This window comes from Rattus rattus, chromosome 4, assembly GCF_011064425.1.
Source record: "Rattus rattus isolate New Zealand chromosome 4, Rrattus_CSIRO_v1, whole genome shotgun sequence".
In the NCBI taxonomy this organism is placed as follows: Eukaryota; Metazoa; Chordata; class Mammalia; order Rodentia; family Muridae; genus Rattus; species Rattus rattus.
The window spans coordinates 47,163,413-47,179,571 of record NC_046157.1 but is presented as its reverse complement, the minus strand read 5'-3'; the positions used below and the strand labels follow the sequence as shown (position 1 = coordinate 47,179,571).

The 16,159-nt window shown below is 46.3% G+C and overlaps 1 protein-coding gene across 1 annotated transcript in view; it reads left to right on the top strand.

The window, feature by feature from the left end:
* The window catches only part of Bace2 (beta-secretase 2), an 82,060-nt gene that overhangs the window by 38,964 nt on the left and 26,937 nt on the right, over positions 1–16,159 (top strand). The window contains exons 2-3 of the mRNA XM_032900357.1: positions 8,163–8,251; positions 15,145–15,361. Coding sequence (XP_032756248.1) covers positions 8,163–8,251; positions 15,145–15,361 — 306 coding nt within the window. The remainder of the gene's footprint in view (positions 1–8,162; positions 8,252–15,144; positions 15,362–16,159) is intronic.

Here is a 16,159-nt window from a genome sequence, read left to right as displayed (position 1 = left end):
AATAAAGATGGAGAGAAAAAAAAAGAAACACTCTTAGAAAACTATCTTTTTCCCCTTTCTTGGTTAAAAAAATAATAGTATTATTAATAATCTGGGGTTGTAGTAAAATGGCATGTGGCAATTGTTTTTTTTTTCTTTATTAATATGTATTTAAGTCTAGGAGATTCATTTCTAGAATGTGAGCCTTGGAAGAACCTGATTAAGGAAATCAGCTCCTGCCATCCCCCTGATAAACGAGTGTGGGCAAACAGCCCTTTCGTGGGGCAGGAAGGCCATGGTGGGTACTGTTGCCTGGGCTGCCTGGCAGACTCCAGCAGATGGGCTAGTGATACAATTAGGAACCGTTGTGTTAAATGAGCCATTATTTAAATTATCTGCTGCTTTTCGTATCTATTAACCTGCTGGGAAAGAGACGGTGGTATCTGAGAAATCTCAGGCTCATCACTAATTGGATGAATCACCCGGTTTTTCCCTTTACTGCCACATTTTACCTTATTGCAGCAATTAGCAAATGGCTCTCTGCGGGATTATTGCCCAATGCATCACTGAAGATTAGGAGGGGCGCAGGCAGGAAGACACATGCTGGTTTGCAGCAGGAGGCAAGCCTGTGGCTCCTCACATGGTGCTCATAACTGTTCTTATTTTTTCCATTCTGGTCCCCTGATTAAGGGACATCAGTTCTCATCGGAGGCTGCAATAACAAATACCTAGTCTGGGTGCTTCTTAGTGGCGTACAGCCATTTCTTGGGTGCCTGGTTCCTGGTTGTAGAAGCATCACCTTGAGACAACAGAAGGAGAGATACTCGGAGTACTTTATGACAACACTAATCCCATTTGTGAAGCTCCCTCCTATGGGCACCCTACTCACAAGCTACTTACCCACCTGCCTGACCGTTCCTGCCCACTCACTCACTCACTCATTCACTCATTCACCTACTGCAGGCCCTGCTCCTAAATGCAAGGATACCAAGGGCTAAGTCTCAACACGTGAAATGGGGCCAGAGTCCCAAACCTTTAAGCCCTAATAGAATGTAAGGTGAAGTTTGTTCAATCTCCTGCTTGCTTCCCCTGGTCCTCATGTGGGCCTTTGTCGGGGAGAGTACCCTATATTGGGGCTGGCACCTGGAAAATTTAGACTTCAGTGTATTAACAATAAGCCAGGCCCTTGGGAATGGAGCCCTTACTGTGAAAGGATAGTAGAAGGGATACCTGTGACAGACAGGCAAGGCTACAGTGGAATATTTCTGAAGCGTCATGGGGTTTGGTACTATCTGGAGGCCACATGAGCAAAGGGCTCCAATTGCACACGAGTTTGGAGTTCTTAGGTATTGGTCAGCTTTTCTGGTTCGTGCGTCTGCCAGAGGCTGTATTTGTGCAGGGAGGCCTGGTGCCTGAAGCAGCTTGGTCCATGATGGTGGGAACAAGAGGCAGCTAGTCACATGACAGTAGCATGACAGCAGGAAGCTCAGGCCAGAAGTTGAGCTGTGCTATAAACTCTGAAGGCCTCCACTGGTCTTAGGTCACCCAGTAAAGGACTTACCTTCCCAGGATAGTGCCATCAGCTGGGGACCAAATTTTAGACACATGAGCTTGGGGTTGCAGGGAGTTGGAGGGGGAGCGCTTTACATTCAAAATGTCATACTCCTTTATCCTGAGCAATCTCTCTCCTCCTGCAGCGTACTCTAGGAATAAGCACCTTGGTGTTTTCTGTGGGGGAGGGATCCTTGCTCTGAAACGAGTGGACTTGAGCGGAACTTGCTGGGAAGACGTGGTAGCCCAGTAGGCCTGGGCAGCAGTAAGAAATGGTTGGGATCACAGGACAGTTTTTGTCTGGGTTGATTTCCTCCCTACTTGTGTACTCTGCTTTCCACTGGAGGAGGGCAGAGAGCAGGGGGGCAGATGGAAGGATGTGGGGATAAAAGAGCCGTGTTCATGGGAGCCTGCGGAGGCTACGATGAATTCCAGATCCTGGAAAAGGGTGGAGTAGCAACTCAGAAAGCCCCCATCACTGGGGCCCTTGTGCTGAGGACAATAGTCTTGCCTCGGCCTAGACATGCACGAGAGGTCAGGGTTAACGTGGAATACCAGGCTACCTGGCAGCACACAGAAAGAACAGGACTCTGGGGCAGGCTGGCATCTCACACATTTCCTGACTGCCGTTGGGTCCATGGTTGCCAGTGAGACCCCAGAGACATCTGTGCAGTAGCCTAGCAATGGCCATAGGGAGACAACCAGTCTTGTCTAGCAATCTGTGGCTTTTATTGTCTGTGACTCTTAATGATCAACAAAGAGTATTTCTCTCTGCCCTGCCCCCAGTTATTGTTTTTAGGTGACTTGTTTCTTGCATAACAGCCTCTCCTCTTTCAGAGGTCTGACGTTCCCTGGCTGCCTCAGCAGACAATCCCAAGTGTCCAGGGCTTTGTTACTTCCTCTCAGTCCTTCAGCGCTCTACCTTTCTACCCAAGCAACTTCAAACATCATATCATAGTCCGGAATCAGGAGCACTCAGGTCTGTCGGTTACACATCAGCTGGGAGCAGAACTGATGGGTGTCTGCTAGTCAATCAGAGTAAGGGACTTAAGACATGTTCCTGATAGGCAGCCAGAGAGAGAGAGAAGGGAGAGAGAGAGGGAAGAGAGAGAGAGAGAGAGAATTGATTCTATCTTCTTCCTCATACTTTTGATTGGAACAAAGGCCTAAAGGTCTGAAGGGCCTTTACTCATACCAGTAGATCGAGTGCCTCAAGGCCAGACTGAGACATGCTTACCTCCAAATTGTGAGCCTATTAGCCTCCCTGTTTTTGTTCAAACTGACAAACTATAAATTAGGAGAAGGGAACCCCTCAAAGACTCTTACGCCCCATACCCAACCTTCAAGGAACAAAACAGATTCTGCATTCCCACGTCTCTCCTCTGTAGAGAGTCCATCTGTATGCCTGTATGTGTGAGTGGGTGTGTGTGTGTGTGTGTGTGTGTGTGTGTGTGTGTGTGTGTGTGTGTGTGTGTGTGTGTGTGTACTCACCCCTAATAAAAGCCTTTGTGTCTGAGATTTCCCCTACTTTTTATATTGTACTTGAGACTTCTCTGGCTGTAATTTCTTAACTGATAGAGCAAAACCCAATCAAGACCCATAGATAGTAACCAGTAGCCTCGGTGCCGAACATGCTGTATTTCAAAGTCCCTTCAAAGCAAGGATGGGTCTGGCTGCTTCCACATGCACCACGTATATGACTTCTGTTTCTGTGGTCCTCTTTAAGCTAGCAAAGAATGGGTCACAGAAGCCAGTTCTGCAGGCAGTGAGTAGACTCAGAAACAGTCACCTTGAAGATGAACAATGTGATGGAGCGACAGGTATCTAGAGTGAGCCTGTCACAGCAGAGCAAATGGGAAAACATTGTTCTAACCATGTGAAGATTAGGGATTAGTGATACTAACAAGCAGCCAAAGAGACAGGATAGATACTTCCCACACTAGGAGCTTCTTGGGGAGAGCTCTTCCTACATCTCACTTTGGTTGTCCAGCTCCCAGTACTGTAAGAATGAGCATGCGCTATCATGCCACCCAGTTTCTGGGAATTTGCTATGGCTGCCCATGGAGTGTTGAGCCCCATAGCTCAGGAGAATTGAACCAGGCCTGTCTGTACTAAGATGCATCAATAAATTGTATAGAGCTTTGTGGCTAAGGGAAGAATTTCTCAGGTATCCAAGGGGGAAAAGAAAAGCACTGTGAATGAGGGACAGTAAGAGAGGCCTTGGATTTCTCATCAGGTGCTGGGTGTTGAAAGACACTGGAGAATATCCATAATGTGAGAAGTCCACAAATGTCATCCAAGTCTACAAAACCCAAGCAAGACATCATTCCAGTGTGAAGACCTCAATAAGCATATGGGAGGAGAAGGTGGCGCCCATCCTGGGGTACAGTCTGAGCTCCCCTAAAAGGACCTCAGGACACAGCACAGAAGTTGGCCATTTGTGGGCTAGGTGAACAGAGTTTGGACCTCAGTCTGGCAGGAGGTGATGAACTTACTTCCTTGTAGGATGACTCAGCCACAGTGGGAAATATAGTTCTCAAAAACAAACCCCTGAACCAATGAGATGGTTCCACTGACAAGAGTTCCTGTTGCCAAGCAAGACAACCTGAGATTAATCCCTGGCACCCACATGATGGGAGGAGAGAAGCAACACTCACAGGGAAGTGTGTCTTAGTGTTCTATTGTTGTGAAGAGACACTATGACCACAGCAGCTCTTACGAAGGAAAGTGGTTAATTAGGACTTGCTTATAGTTCAGAGGTTTAGTCCATTGTCATCATGGCAGAAGGCATGGTGGCATGCAGTCAGACATGGCACTCAAGAGCAGCTGAGAATTCTGTCATGATCTTCAGGCAGAGAGAGACAAGGTAGGCTTGAGCATTTGAAACCCCAAAGCTCACCTCAGTGACACATTTTCTTCATTAAGGCCACACCTCCTAACCCGCGTCAAGTAATACCACTCCCTAATGACTAAGCATTCAAATCTATGAGCCTACGGGAGACATTGCTATTCAAATCACCACAAAGTGTGTGTGTGTGTGTGTGTGTGTGTGTATAGTATGTACATGACTGTGTGTGTATGTGTGTATATAGTGTGTGTGTATATGTCTATAGTATGTGTGTGTATAGTATGTGTGTGAGTGTGTGTGTATGTGTGTGTATAGTGTGTGTGTGTATGTATGTGTGTGTATAGTATGTGTGTGTGTGTGTGTGTATGTGTGTGTATGTGTGTGTGTGTAGTATGTGTGTGTATAGTATGTGTGTAAGTGTGTGTGTGTATGTGTGTGTGTGAGTGTGTGTGTGTGTGTGTGTAGTATGTGTGTGAGTGTGTGTGTGTATAGTATGTGTGTGTGAGTGTGTGTATGTGTGTGTATAGTGTGTGTGTGTATGTGTGTGTGTGTGTGTGTGTATATGGTGTGTGTGTGTGTGTGTATAGGTGTGTGTGTGTGTGTGTGTATGTGTGTGTGAGTGTGTGTGTGTGTGTGTGTGTGTGTGTGTGCTGCTCATCCAGATGGGCCAAACTCAATTCTTAGCACCTTTGTTAGGTAGCTTACAACAACCTGTAACTTCAGCTCCAAGGGATCCAATACATACTTCTGGCTTCTACGGACACACACACACACACACACACACACACACACACACACACACACACCATTTTTTTTTAATGTGGGTCTAGGGAGATGGCTAGGTTGATAAAGTCCTATGTAGGCATGAGGACCTAAGTTTGGATCCATCACTCCCACATGAAAATCTGGGCACAGTAGTGCACATTTATAACTCCAGCACTTGGAAGGTAGGTAGTGGAGACCGGCAAATTCCTGTAACTGATAACCCAGCCAGCCTAGCCAAATCAAAGTCCCCCAGCTCAGTGAGAGACCCTGTCCCAAAAACTAAAGGAGAAAACAATTGCAGAGGACACCGGCCATCAACCTCTGTCCACATGTTCTTATTTATATTTGTGTGTCCACGTACACATGTGCACACACAGATTTTGTTTGGGTTGACCACACACAGACTTCTTGTCATTGCTTCATAAATAATACACCTGTTTTCATAGAATTTACATTGTGCTAGATACTTACCATGAAGAAGCAGTGTGATATGTCACATAAGTACACAGGGTCCTGTGTTCATGGGTCAACCTGGTGGCCAGCAGGGCTAGCATGACATGAGGTGTGGTTTCCTAGAGACAAGCTTGGCACTTGCACAGATTCCAGCACATTGAAAGAATTGACAGGCTCTGACTTAACAGGCCCTAGGTGGTTCCTAGCTGTGAGCAGACTGAGGAAGAAGGTGGGAATGGCATGGGCCATTGTGGTCCCCTTGTACCACCCATGTGGCACTGTAGGAAGGGAGAGGAAGCTCCCTGAAGATTTACCCTGAACAAATGTTACAGGACTATGTTAACTTAGATGGCAAAGTCTCGAGGATCTGGCAGATTACTTTCTGGCTATGTATATTTATTTCCTGGATGCTACCTTTCCTGTCACATGGCATCCCCTGTGTCCCTGTCTTAATGAGAGTTTTCTCTCACAGAGAATGTCCGCCGGGCTGCATTATGACACTACCTAATGATCCCGTCTTGACTTGATCACCTCTGACAGATTACTAAACGTGGTTCCACTTACAGAAACAGGAGTTTAGACCTGACACCTGTGGCAGGGAGAAATCCAGGTAGAGATGTTGGATGCCTAGGGGTAGGGGTAGGTAAGCCTGGGGATCGTTAGCACAGTCCAAGCAAAGGAGAACTCCACAGGTCACTGATGGCCTAAGAGAAGGCACAACAGAAACTTCTACAGAGTTGGAAGAATGCCAGACAGAGAGAGGGTCACCAGGAGGAGGAAAACCTAGCAAGGGCGGAGTCAGGAGGACTAAGGGAAACTGAACCAAGTTAGAGATAGAAAGTTGTGGGCCTGACCAAAGCTGAGGGTGCTCTGATTGTTGATTAGAGGTCTTGGGTTAAAAACTTGCCTGCCTGAGAGCATTGTCTGTAGCTTGTGTACCCGGATGTTCAAACCTTAAGAACTTTCACTGCTTATTCTGTGCTTGATTCTAACATCTGTGTTTGTTTACTAAACTGTCCATATTTGGACTGAGGTTAGATGCTAGGTGGATAGCACGCTTCACCCCCTGGGGAGCCATTGTTTACTGGAAAGATGGGTCAAACAATTAACATACAGGGCTTAGTGTCATTGGCCACCAGGGACTGCAAATTAGATAGCGTTCTACACCCACTAGAACGGCTGAAACAGCTAATAGGACCACCAGCTTTCAGAGAGGGCATGGAGCAAATGAGCCCAGTGGACCATAACACATTGCCATAAAGGTACAACTCGTGCCTCTCGGCTTGAGAACTCCTCCATTCATTTTTACTTAAAAGGTGTCTACCCTTTGACCCAGCAGGTTTCCTTCCCAAAAGAAATAGAAACACATCCACAAAGAGACAGAAATGTCCAGGCAGCCTTCTCTATCATAAGGGCACCACCGGTTCCCTCAAGAGAGGCAGAGACAAGCAATGGATTGCAGCCTGGTGGTAGAGAAGAGTAGAAACTCCAGAGCATGTAAGAGTCTCAACGCAGCTGGGCCAAAGTAGAAGAAAACTGCATGGTTCCAGAATGTTCAAGAACAAAGGAAACTTACCTGTTCTAATAGAAGACCGAAACTGGCATCTCCTAAGGAAGAAGGGCAAAGAGGACAAACGGGACATTTAGGGGTAATTGGGGTTTAGGGATGCCTTGGCTTGGGCATGGAACCTGCCTAAAGTCACCATCAGACTTCTGGCAATTTGAGCTTTTGTTTGTAAGAGGTGGGGGTCTCAATGTGCAGCCTGCCTAGGCAGCCTCCAGCTCAGCACCCTCCTTCTCTGCCTCTGCACTGTTGGGGTTGCAGGCATCTACCCCCACCATCCCTTCATTATACCGAAATGAGACTTTAATGACGCTGAAAAGGAAACACTGGAGCCAATGCTCAGCGTTTAGCAGCAATGACTGCTCTTGCGGAGGACCCAGGTTCAGTCCCCAGCATCCACATAGCAGCCCACAAACATCTGTAATTCCAGTTCCAGGGGTTCTGATTCCCTCTTCTGAATTCCACAGGCACCAGCACACGTGTGGCGCGTTTAATACATTCAGGCAAAATACACACGAAAAGAAAATACATTCTTAGTAAGGATGCACTTGTGAAGGGTGTCTTCAGCGACTCAGCAGGGAGATGGAGTAAAAACCAGTAACACAGAGGTTCCTGGGGAAAGGACACTGTGGTGGGCTTGATACTCCAAGAAATATTTGGAAAAGCAAGAAATTTCCAGTCAGGGATGAAGCTGTGCAGAATTCCAGAAGTGACTAAAGAACTGGCCATGGTATCCAGTATTACTGACTCGAAATGCCCTGTGTTTAACCAACCTGTCTGGAAGACTCTTGAGGTATCTGAGGCAAATCCCACTTGGTTCTTGTAGCAGTGTCTTCCAGGGCTGTGTCAGGTTTCCTATATAACCTCAAATGTCATTTTCTAGCATTTCTCCCTAAATCAGTATGGATATTGGTTTCTACTGATTAATAAATTGTTCTGCTTGGTACTTCTACAAATAATTTGAGGCTTTCCAATTTTTTTTTCTCCTTAAAAAAACAAAAGGTACGGATTCTTGTGGACACCGGAAGCAGTAACTTCGCAGTGGCAGGTGCCCCACACTCCTACATAGACACCTACTTTGACTCAGAGAGGTGAGTGGCTTACACACAGCTGCAGGGGCTAGCCTAGTGGTGAGGCCTGGATTGGCATCTTTGAGAATGTCCTGGAACAAAACAGCCAGAAGGCCATCTGTCTCATTTCGAAGGAGCTGTATTCACGTGTGCATGTTTGTGTGTCTGAGCGTGTGTGTGTGTGTGTGTGTGTGTGTGTGTGTGTGTGTGTGTGTGTGTGTATGCACACAACACATGCACATCTTCTTCCAGGGAATTCACGTCAGGCTCTGCTAATAGCCTTGGGGAAATCACCTTATGATTTTCAAGTGTAACCCATCCCTTGTTTACACAGAAGCTACACTTCACAGTGTGGAAAGCCATTGGAGAGGAAGCCCACCTACGTGTGTCCCAACCACTGCATATCAGGCTCTACTTAGGTGCCAGGAACGCCAGGGTCTCTTGTTTGCACAGCTGGAGAGAGGGCAGGGACTGCCTGTGGCACCTCAGGTGGCTCCTCATAGCATCTCAGTACATCAGTGCTGGCCCCTCCCTCAAGGAACAAAGAGCTTCTCTATGGCATGTGTGTGGAGTGGATGGAGTCCCTGTGTGTGTGCCCGGGCACCAGCAGGTTGGCATTTGGTGCTTTTGCTGTCTTGTCCTAGTCACACTGATGGTTCACCCTGGTCTTTGTCTCTATTCATTCCCCCATCTCCCTTCCATCACAGCCTCTGGACTACAGGACAGTGTTGCTCCAGATCATTCCTGTTTAACCCTGTAGCCTGGGAAGTGAAGGAACAAGGAGTCTCTCTGAATTCCAGCTTCCAGACCTTAAATGCCTTGTAATAAGATCAAAGGCCATGATACTTAACCCCATATGTAATTCTTACGAGTTTGGGATAGACCATGCAGGGGTTGCATATCTGATCCAAAAACCATGCAGTGCCCTCAAACCTGAAACGCTTGAGCAGCCATGTGACCCTGCAAGTGTTCAGTTCCACTACCGACCTCAGGTCATTCACAACACGAATGCCCCAAAATACCTTGTGCAGTGACCTTAAGGCCTTGTGTAAGGCATGCATGACACAGATGAAGCTTTCATCTAGGCGTGGGTCCCCTTTCCCTGGTACCTCAGTGAAAACACTCCAGAAAACCTGAATCTGAAGTACTTCTGGGAAATCCCAAGTACTGGGAAATCTACACCAGCCTAAATGAGGGTCAGGAATGGGGTGGTATGAGTAAGGTGCTCAGTGTATCATATGAGTGTGCCAATGAGAGACATGTAGAGGATGCTGGACACCCGTGTGCAGATTATGAGCTCTATGGGACTGAGACCCCACAGAGGCCATTTTGGGCAACTGGCTTAGATTGGTTACCTGGTGTTTTGGGTGAAAAACAATCCTCATGAGCTTAAAAATAATACATTACATGCCTTCTATTTACATATTAGGTAATGCTCCAATGTATGCTAAGTCTGCCCGAAGGTCCCCAGGCTCAGATCAACAAATAACATTCCACCCACACTCATTCCATGGAACTGAGGAAGCCCTGTGGTGGGCAGACGGTTCTGGATTTTAAGGGATGCCCTGCCTCTTCTAGGATTACACCATTCCTGTCACTGACCTACCAGTGGCCCAAAACACCTTCCCTTCCAGACCCATTGCTTTGCAGGCCAAGAAGTCCCAGCTCACAGATCTGGAGCAGATGCACGGCCCACCCCCAACCCCTAGCAGTGCAGAATTCCATTCCTAATCACACACCTGTTGGCAGAAGATTCAGAAGAAGGGAGCAGGGAAACTGGAGCTGTTATAAATGAGGGTGATGTAGATACACGGTGCACTGCACATGCAAGGGCCTCCCACAAGGCAACTACCTGCAGCCCCTTGGCAGCTTCATTTCCAGCTCCATTAGGGCCAAAGCGCACCCAGGAATCCTTTGACAAGACCATGCATGCAGTTGTTGAAACACGCGAGGGTAAAGAAAAGTCACCATTGCTGATGCTCTATACTCTTATCACTCTGTGTTAGTTGGTCAGCTGTGGACAGCCATGACAGCTTTCTCACAGACCCCCGCAGTGCGTGTGGTGCCAATGAGCCTTAGTTCTCACTCAGGCTCCAGCAGGCCGTGTCTTTTTCTTGTTTTGCTTTCCTCCTCCTTCAGGCGAACTCTGTGCCTTTAGCCAGGTGTGTAGGAGGTGGGCAGAAATTCCCCTTTATCCTGTGCAGTGAGCAGAGCTCCCAGGCCTGCCTTCATCTGAGTCAATACGAACTCTTGGGCTTTCCGCTGCTGCTGTGACCGGTCATCCTTCCTTCCTGTCAAGCCCACAAAAGGGCATAGACACCCCCTCAGCTTTGCCACCTCAGATCTATTTCCCTGGCTTTCAAGTAAATAAAAAGAGAAACAGCAGAACACACCCAGGTCTAGAAAAAGCAAGACTTCCCTCTGTGCTCTGTCTCTGCCATTATTGCTTTCTCCTGGGTGAGGACTGGGAGAGGGAACTTGTTTGTGCTTAGAGTCAGCAGAGACATAATTATTATAAATAATATGTTCTCTCCATATAAATTATCATCTGTCTAGTACTCTTTGCTGATACTGGCCGTTGTGAGGTTTTTCAGCCTCTGAATCTGATGGAAGCCAGAGGACAGCGTCTTTCCTTCTGGATCTCTGACAAAGATGTCTTTGTGGAGATGTGGGCCCTGCCCTGTGATGTTTGAGTATTGAGTTGGCCCTCGGATTTCTTTGTTATAATAAGGCTCCTGGTTAGGCTTGACAGCCTCTGATATAAACCCCAAGCCTTCCTATGTTGAGGTTTTGAACTTCCTGAAGCATTGTTCAGTAATTGGAGATTGGGCTCAGGGTTCTCTGAAAAGATCTCTTTGATTTATAGAAGACTACGGGCCACTATGAGTCATTTGTGCGGCTTGTCACCGTCATGAGCCCTCTTTGCAGCTGTTGAATGCCAGTGTATAACTATGCAGCAAAAGGGAAAGGGCCGCATGGTTTTCAAATGCATTTTCTTTTCAGACAATAAAATGGCCTCCAGCCAACTGGATAGGTGAAAGGTCCGATATGTACCTCACTTAACCCTATGCATGCTTGTCTATTAGTGTCTCACTCCCATGCTCCATCTGGATTTAAACCCACAGAGATGTTGAAGCAAAGAACCAATTCATTTTCTGCGTGATGACTATGAGTGAGATTGGAGAACCAAAGAACCACCTGGTGGTATCTTTCAGGAAGCTAGGGGGCACACAGATGTCTTCCAAACAGTAGGGACAGGTCTTTCTCTTGGTTGCTCAGGTAACTTTTCAAGATGGTGGTTGACCTGTCCATCAGGGGCTGGCTTCTTTGGAGCCTGAGAACTTGAACCGCCATGTCAGACCCAAGGCTCCCATTCATTCAGCTCTGCTGACCTCTGAAATTATTGACAAGTCACAAGGACCAAATCACCAAGCCTACTAGTAAATGCTAAACCCTGTGATGTGCATAGAAGTCTTATGAAGAGACCTTTGGGGCCCTCAGCATGCCCTGGGCTTGGGAGAACCAGAGCTGACCCAAGGACTTCACTTCTAAAATCAACAACTCCACCGCTTCCATGTTCTCTGGAAACAACAGCAGCTTTCTCTTGAAGTAAGATGGCCCAAAAGTTCTGTTCTTGGCTTCAGCTGGTCTCTCTTTTTAGTTCTACTTTCCCTGAACTCTCTGAAGAGAGGCAGGATGCCTTCCAAATCTCCCTCAAAATGTTTTTATTGCTGTGAGCAGACTCATTTCTGACCACCCACATCCCTGACTGTTTGCCACGTCTGAGCATCTGGAATGGAAGCCTTGGAAGTGAGAAGCCCATCCAGGGTTTTCTCCTGATATGATTAATACGAAAAGCCAAGTGAGAACTGAAACGCCATGTCAGACAAGTAAGGTGTTAGCAAATGAGGATGTGGCGATCACTTTAAAGTGCTAATAACCCGCAGGGTTGCTCAGGATCCTGCCCAGCTTCCCCTCCACTGTTTCAGTGTCAGTAAAGGAGCCCCAAAGAGGGTGAGCTTACAATTATAATTTTCCCACATTCTCCCAGAAAATGTTTTCTACAGGGGTGGCCACTGATCATGTGGAGCTGTTTAAGTTAATTAATGCTAAATGAAGTGAAATCAAAGTTCCCAGCCTTCTGGCACCTTCCCATTCCAGTAGCCACATGTGGCTTCCATAATGGATGACACACATATAGATCAGCCTGTTCTCAGAGCAGGTGCTGCTGGACAGTGCTGTCCAGGTCACTGGACCATTGAGAAGTCTGTTGCCCAGAGACATGAGACAACACCTTTCCCTACCAAGAATGGTTGCCCCCTTTTTAGGAGGCAGTCAGATTTTAAGTTTAGGGGTCTCAGTGGTATCATCCTGTTTTCTAGAACAACCTTGAGTTTTCTAGTGATAGCTTCTAGATTGGAGAAAGCAAGGAAGCCCTTTGGTAATTATACTAATCGTAGCAGTTTTGTTGCAGACTGATTGGGAGCCAGGATTTTGTTCTAAATCTGTCACATATTGACCTTTCTAGTTTGCATAGGTAGTCTTCAGAGGTAAGGTCCTGCCTTATACCAGAATATTGGGGAACTGAAGCGGAGAATGCTATAGTTTGGTCCTGAATGATACAGCTAGTAAGTGTGTGAACATGTACGGAAACCCTGGTGCTGTAACTCCTGCCGCCTTTCTGTTCTCTACAAGGAGCATCGAATTATCTAGGAGCATCCCTGTAAGACAGCTGCAGTAGCAGGAAACCAAGAAACATGTTGTATGGATTATGATGCCACTCGGCCTCTTATTCTGAAGAGCATGCTGAAGCCTAGATAGCATGAAAATAAAACACCTTTCAAAGCCCAGCTTGAGGAAGCTGATGGGGGGAAGATAGCTGATCTGCTAGTTAATTTATGGGTTCCATAGATGTAGACGGTGAATCGAATCTGACTGGCTGCTGGAGATGCACGCATGCACACACACACACACACACACACACACACACACTCTCACACACACTCACACACGTATATATGTAAAGTTTTATGCTTCTGTGTGGTATGTGGCTGTTCCCTTGATACAGCACCACTGCTCTGTACCTGCAACAGAGATTATAAGATAAGCAAACGCTAGAACATTCCTTCATAGGAAAGATGTGCTGACTCCTACGCCAAGCCCTTCTGGAAGCATTTCTGAACTTGACCCGCTTATCACAGGAATTAAGATGTCAGCATTTGTTTCCCTTACTGACTTGCACTGTAGATGCATTTCCCGCTGTGTGCCTGGAGCATCTGAGCTTGTACCAACACTTAACTCGATCTTTGATCCATCCTCAAAAGCTCAAGTCCCAAAGGCCTTACAGTGAACGCCACATGCCTGTCTACCTCCACTTTTCTTTTCACGTCTGCACACCCTCAAGAGGTTTGTCTGAGTTTTCCCACTGACGTGACCAATGCCCGATGGTAGCAGGTGTGAGAAGACTTCAAGGGCAGTCGGCTGCACTGTACACACGGTCTTGCAAGCTGCAGCTCTCCCCAGCAACGTATCTGCCCATTCTTGCTTTGGTTAGTCTATCGCGGTAATGGAACCATGTTGCTGTTGATATACACAAAGCTGAATGGTTTCCATTCAGGCGGGAGGGCCACCGGCAATAGGCTCCCAATGATGTCCAAGTTATCGGCGATGGGCAAAGTGAAACCAATCTAGAACGTGGAGAAGCAGAGAAGCTTGTGGGCAGTGGGCTTGAAGACGCAAGAGGAGAAGATGTGGGTGAAGCTCAAAGGCCGGGTTATTGACTTCAGCTTGGTCTTTTTTTTTTTTTTTTTTTTTTGGTTCTTTTTTTGGAGCTGGGGATCAACCCAGGGCCTTTGCCTTCCCTAGGCAAGCGCTCTAACCACTGAGCTAAATCCCCAACCCCTCAGCTTGGTCTTTAATCACCACCATTTTTACCTCACTAATACCAGGGGTGCTTCCCGAGTTGCCAAGTAGACCTGGAAAACCGTGCCAGCTGCAAAGGAGGCTCTGACTACGAAAGTATTTTAAATAGCAGCGCGATTTCAAAAGAAAAATGGATAGCTTTCTTTTCATGTTCGTGTACAGATGTCTTTTCTTTACGTTTCTCACACTTATGAATATTTTAAGACCAAATGGACTGCTAAGCCAAGCGTGTGACTTTTTTTTTTTTTTAAGATCCTAACAGGACATAGAATAGCAACACTGGTCCTCCAGTTTTATTCATTTCAGTCGTGTATGCCAAGTAACATCACTGCGTCCATTTTTGTTTGGTTTGTTTTGTTTTAAGAGCTGCTGCACCTTTAAATGTCCATAGCTACATGGCCAGCCTTTCAGTCTGTACTTGAATAAATATGTTTATTTTCCGTGAATTATCTTGAAGGTTTTAAACAGAAATAACCTCAGAGTTTTTAATAAAGTTTATTTACCTAAAATGTGCCAATAGCATCTTGCTCACCCACAAAGCAATACACTTATCAAAAATCGTATTTTTGACATTTGACTATATGATGGGAACTTTCTATTTTAAGGACACTTGCCTCATCCAGTTGGAATTTGCACCTTAAAAGAAAAAGAGGGAGGGGGATGGGGTAGCTCTTCACTGGAATTAAATGACATAAAACGTTTGATACTGTAGTACTTTTATAAAATCAGCTAGATATCATTCCCTGTGATTTTTTTAAAATAAAAAGTCAATTATGATTTAAAAAGAAAAAGAAGGTTTATTTTATTTCGCAGTGTGAGGCTACAGTCTGTTTTAGTATCTTTTCCTTTGCTGTGACAAAATCTGTAGGCAAAAGCGACTTAAGGGAGAACAGATTTGCTTTAGCTCAAAGTCAGGGTGGAGAAGTCTAGGCAACAGGAGGTTCAAACAGCATGGGCGTGTAGACTGAATATCACTGACTTTTCTTCTGCAGCTCCAGCACGTACCACTCCAAGGGCTTTGAGGTCACGGTGAAGTACACACAGGGAAGCTGGACTGGATTTGTTGGTGAGGACCTTGTCACCATCCCAAAAGGCTTCAACAGCTCTTTCTTGGTCAATATTGCCACTATTTTCGAGTCTGAGAATTTCTTTTTGCCTGGGATTAAGTGGAATGGAATCCTTGGACTCGCTTATGCTGCCTTGGCCAAGGTAAGGCGGGTCTTTCTCTTCAAGTTAATCAGATGAAGCGACGAGGCTGTGACAACCAGTCATTAAAGGGACCGACACGGGGGTCCTGTGTGGTAACTACTAAAAATCACATAGCTGATAGAGACAAGTGTTCACACTTCACACAATGAAGTTTCCAGGCATGTTTACATTTCCTTTAAGATAAAATATTAGCTCCGTGTGTGTGTGTGTGTGTGTGTGTGTGTGTGTGTGTGTGTGTGTGTGTGTAGGTGATGGGGGTAATGAGTATCACACAAAACATGGAAACAAGAGGTTGGTATCAGGTGATTTCCTCAGTCACCCTTTACCTTGTTTTTTGGGACTGTCTCTTAGTGAACTAACACCTTGCCAAGTCAATTCAATTCAATTGATGAGGGTGACATTAAAGGGAAACATACATGTAATTAAGCTCTTACGATCATATGAAGATGACACCTATGGAAGACACTAAGCCACCAACCGAAAGCAACATCCTGCTCTCCTGTCACACCAGGGGACCTCTGGGGAGAGACCAGCAACTGGTATATGATCAGATGCCCTGAGGATAGCCAGCTCCTACAGAAAGAGCCAGGAAGAAATATTGGAATATTGTGCTCACAAAATCAGAGCCTTCCCAAGATGAGGCAAGACAGGATTGGGTCATCTCCAATACTGTACTTGGGTCAATACAAAGAAATAGTGGGGTGCTAAAAGAGGATGAGCAGTTGCCAGAGGTAGGTGGATTCACAGAAGCCTAGGCTTTGAGAGACAGACAGGTATGTGTGTACTTGAGAAAAACAG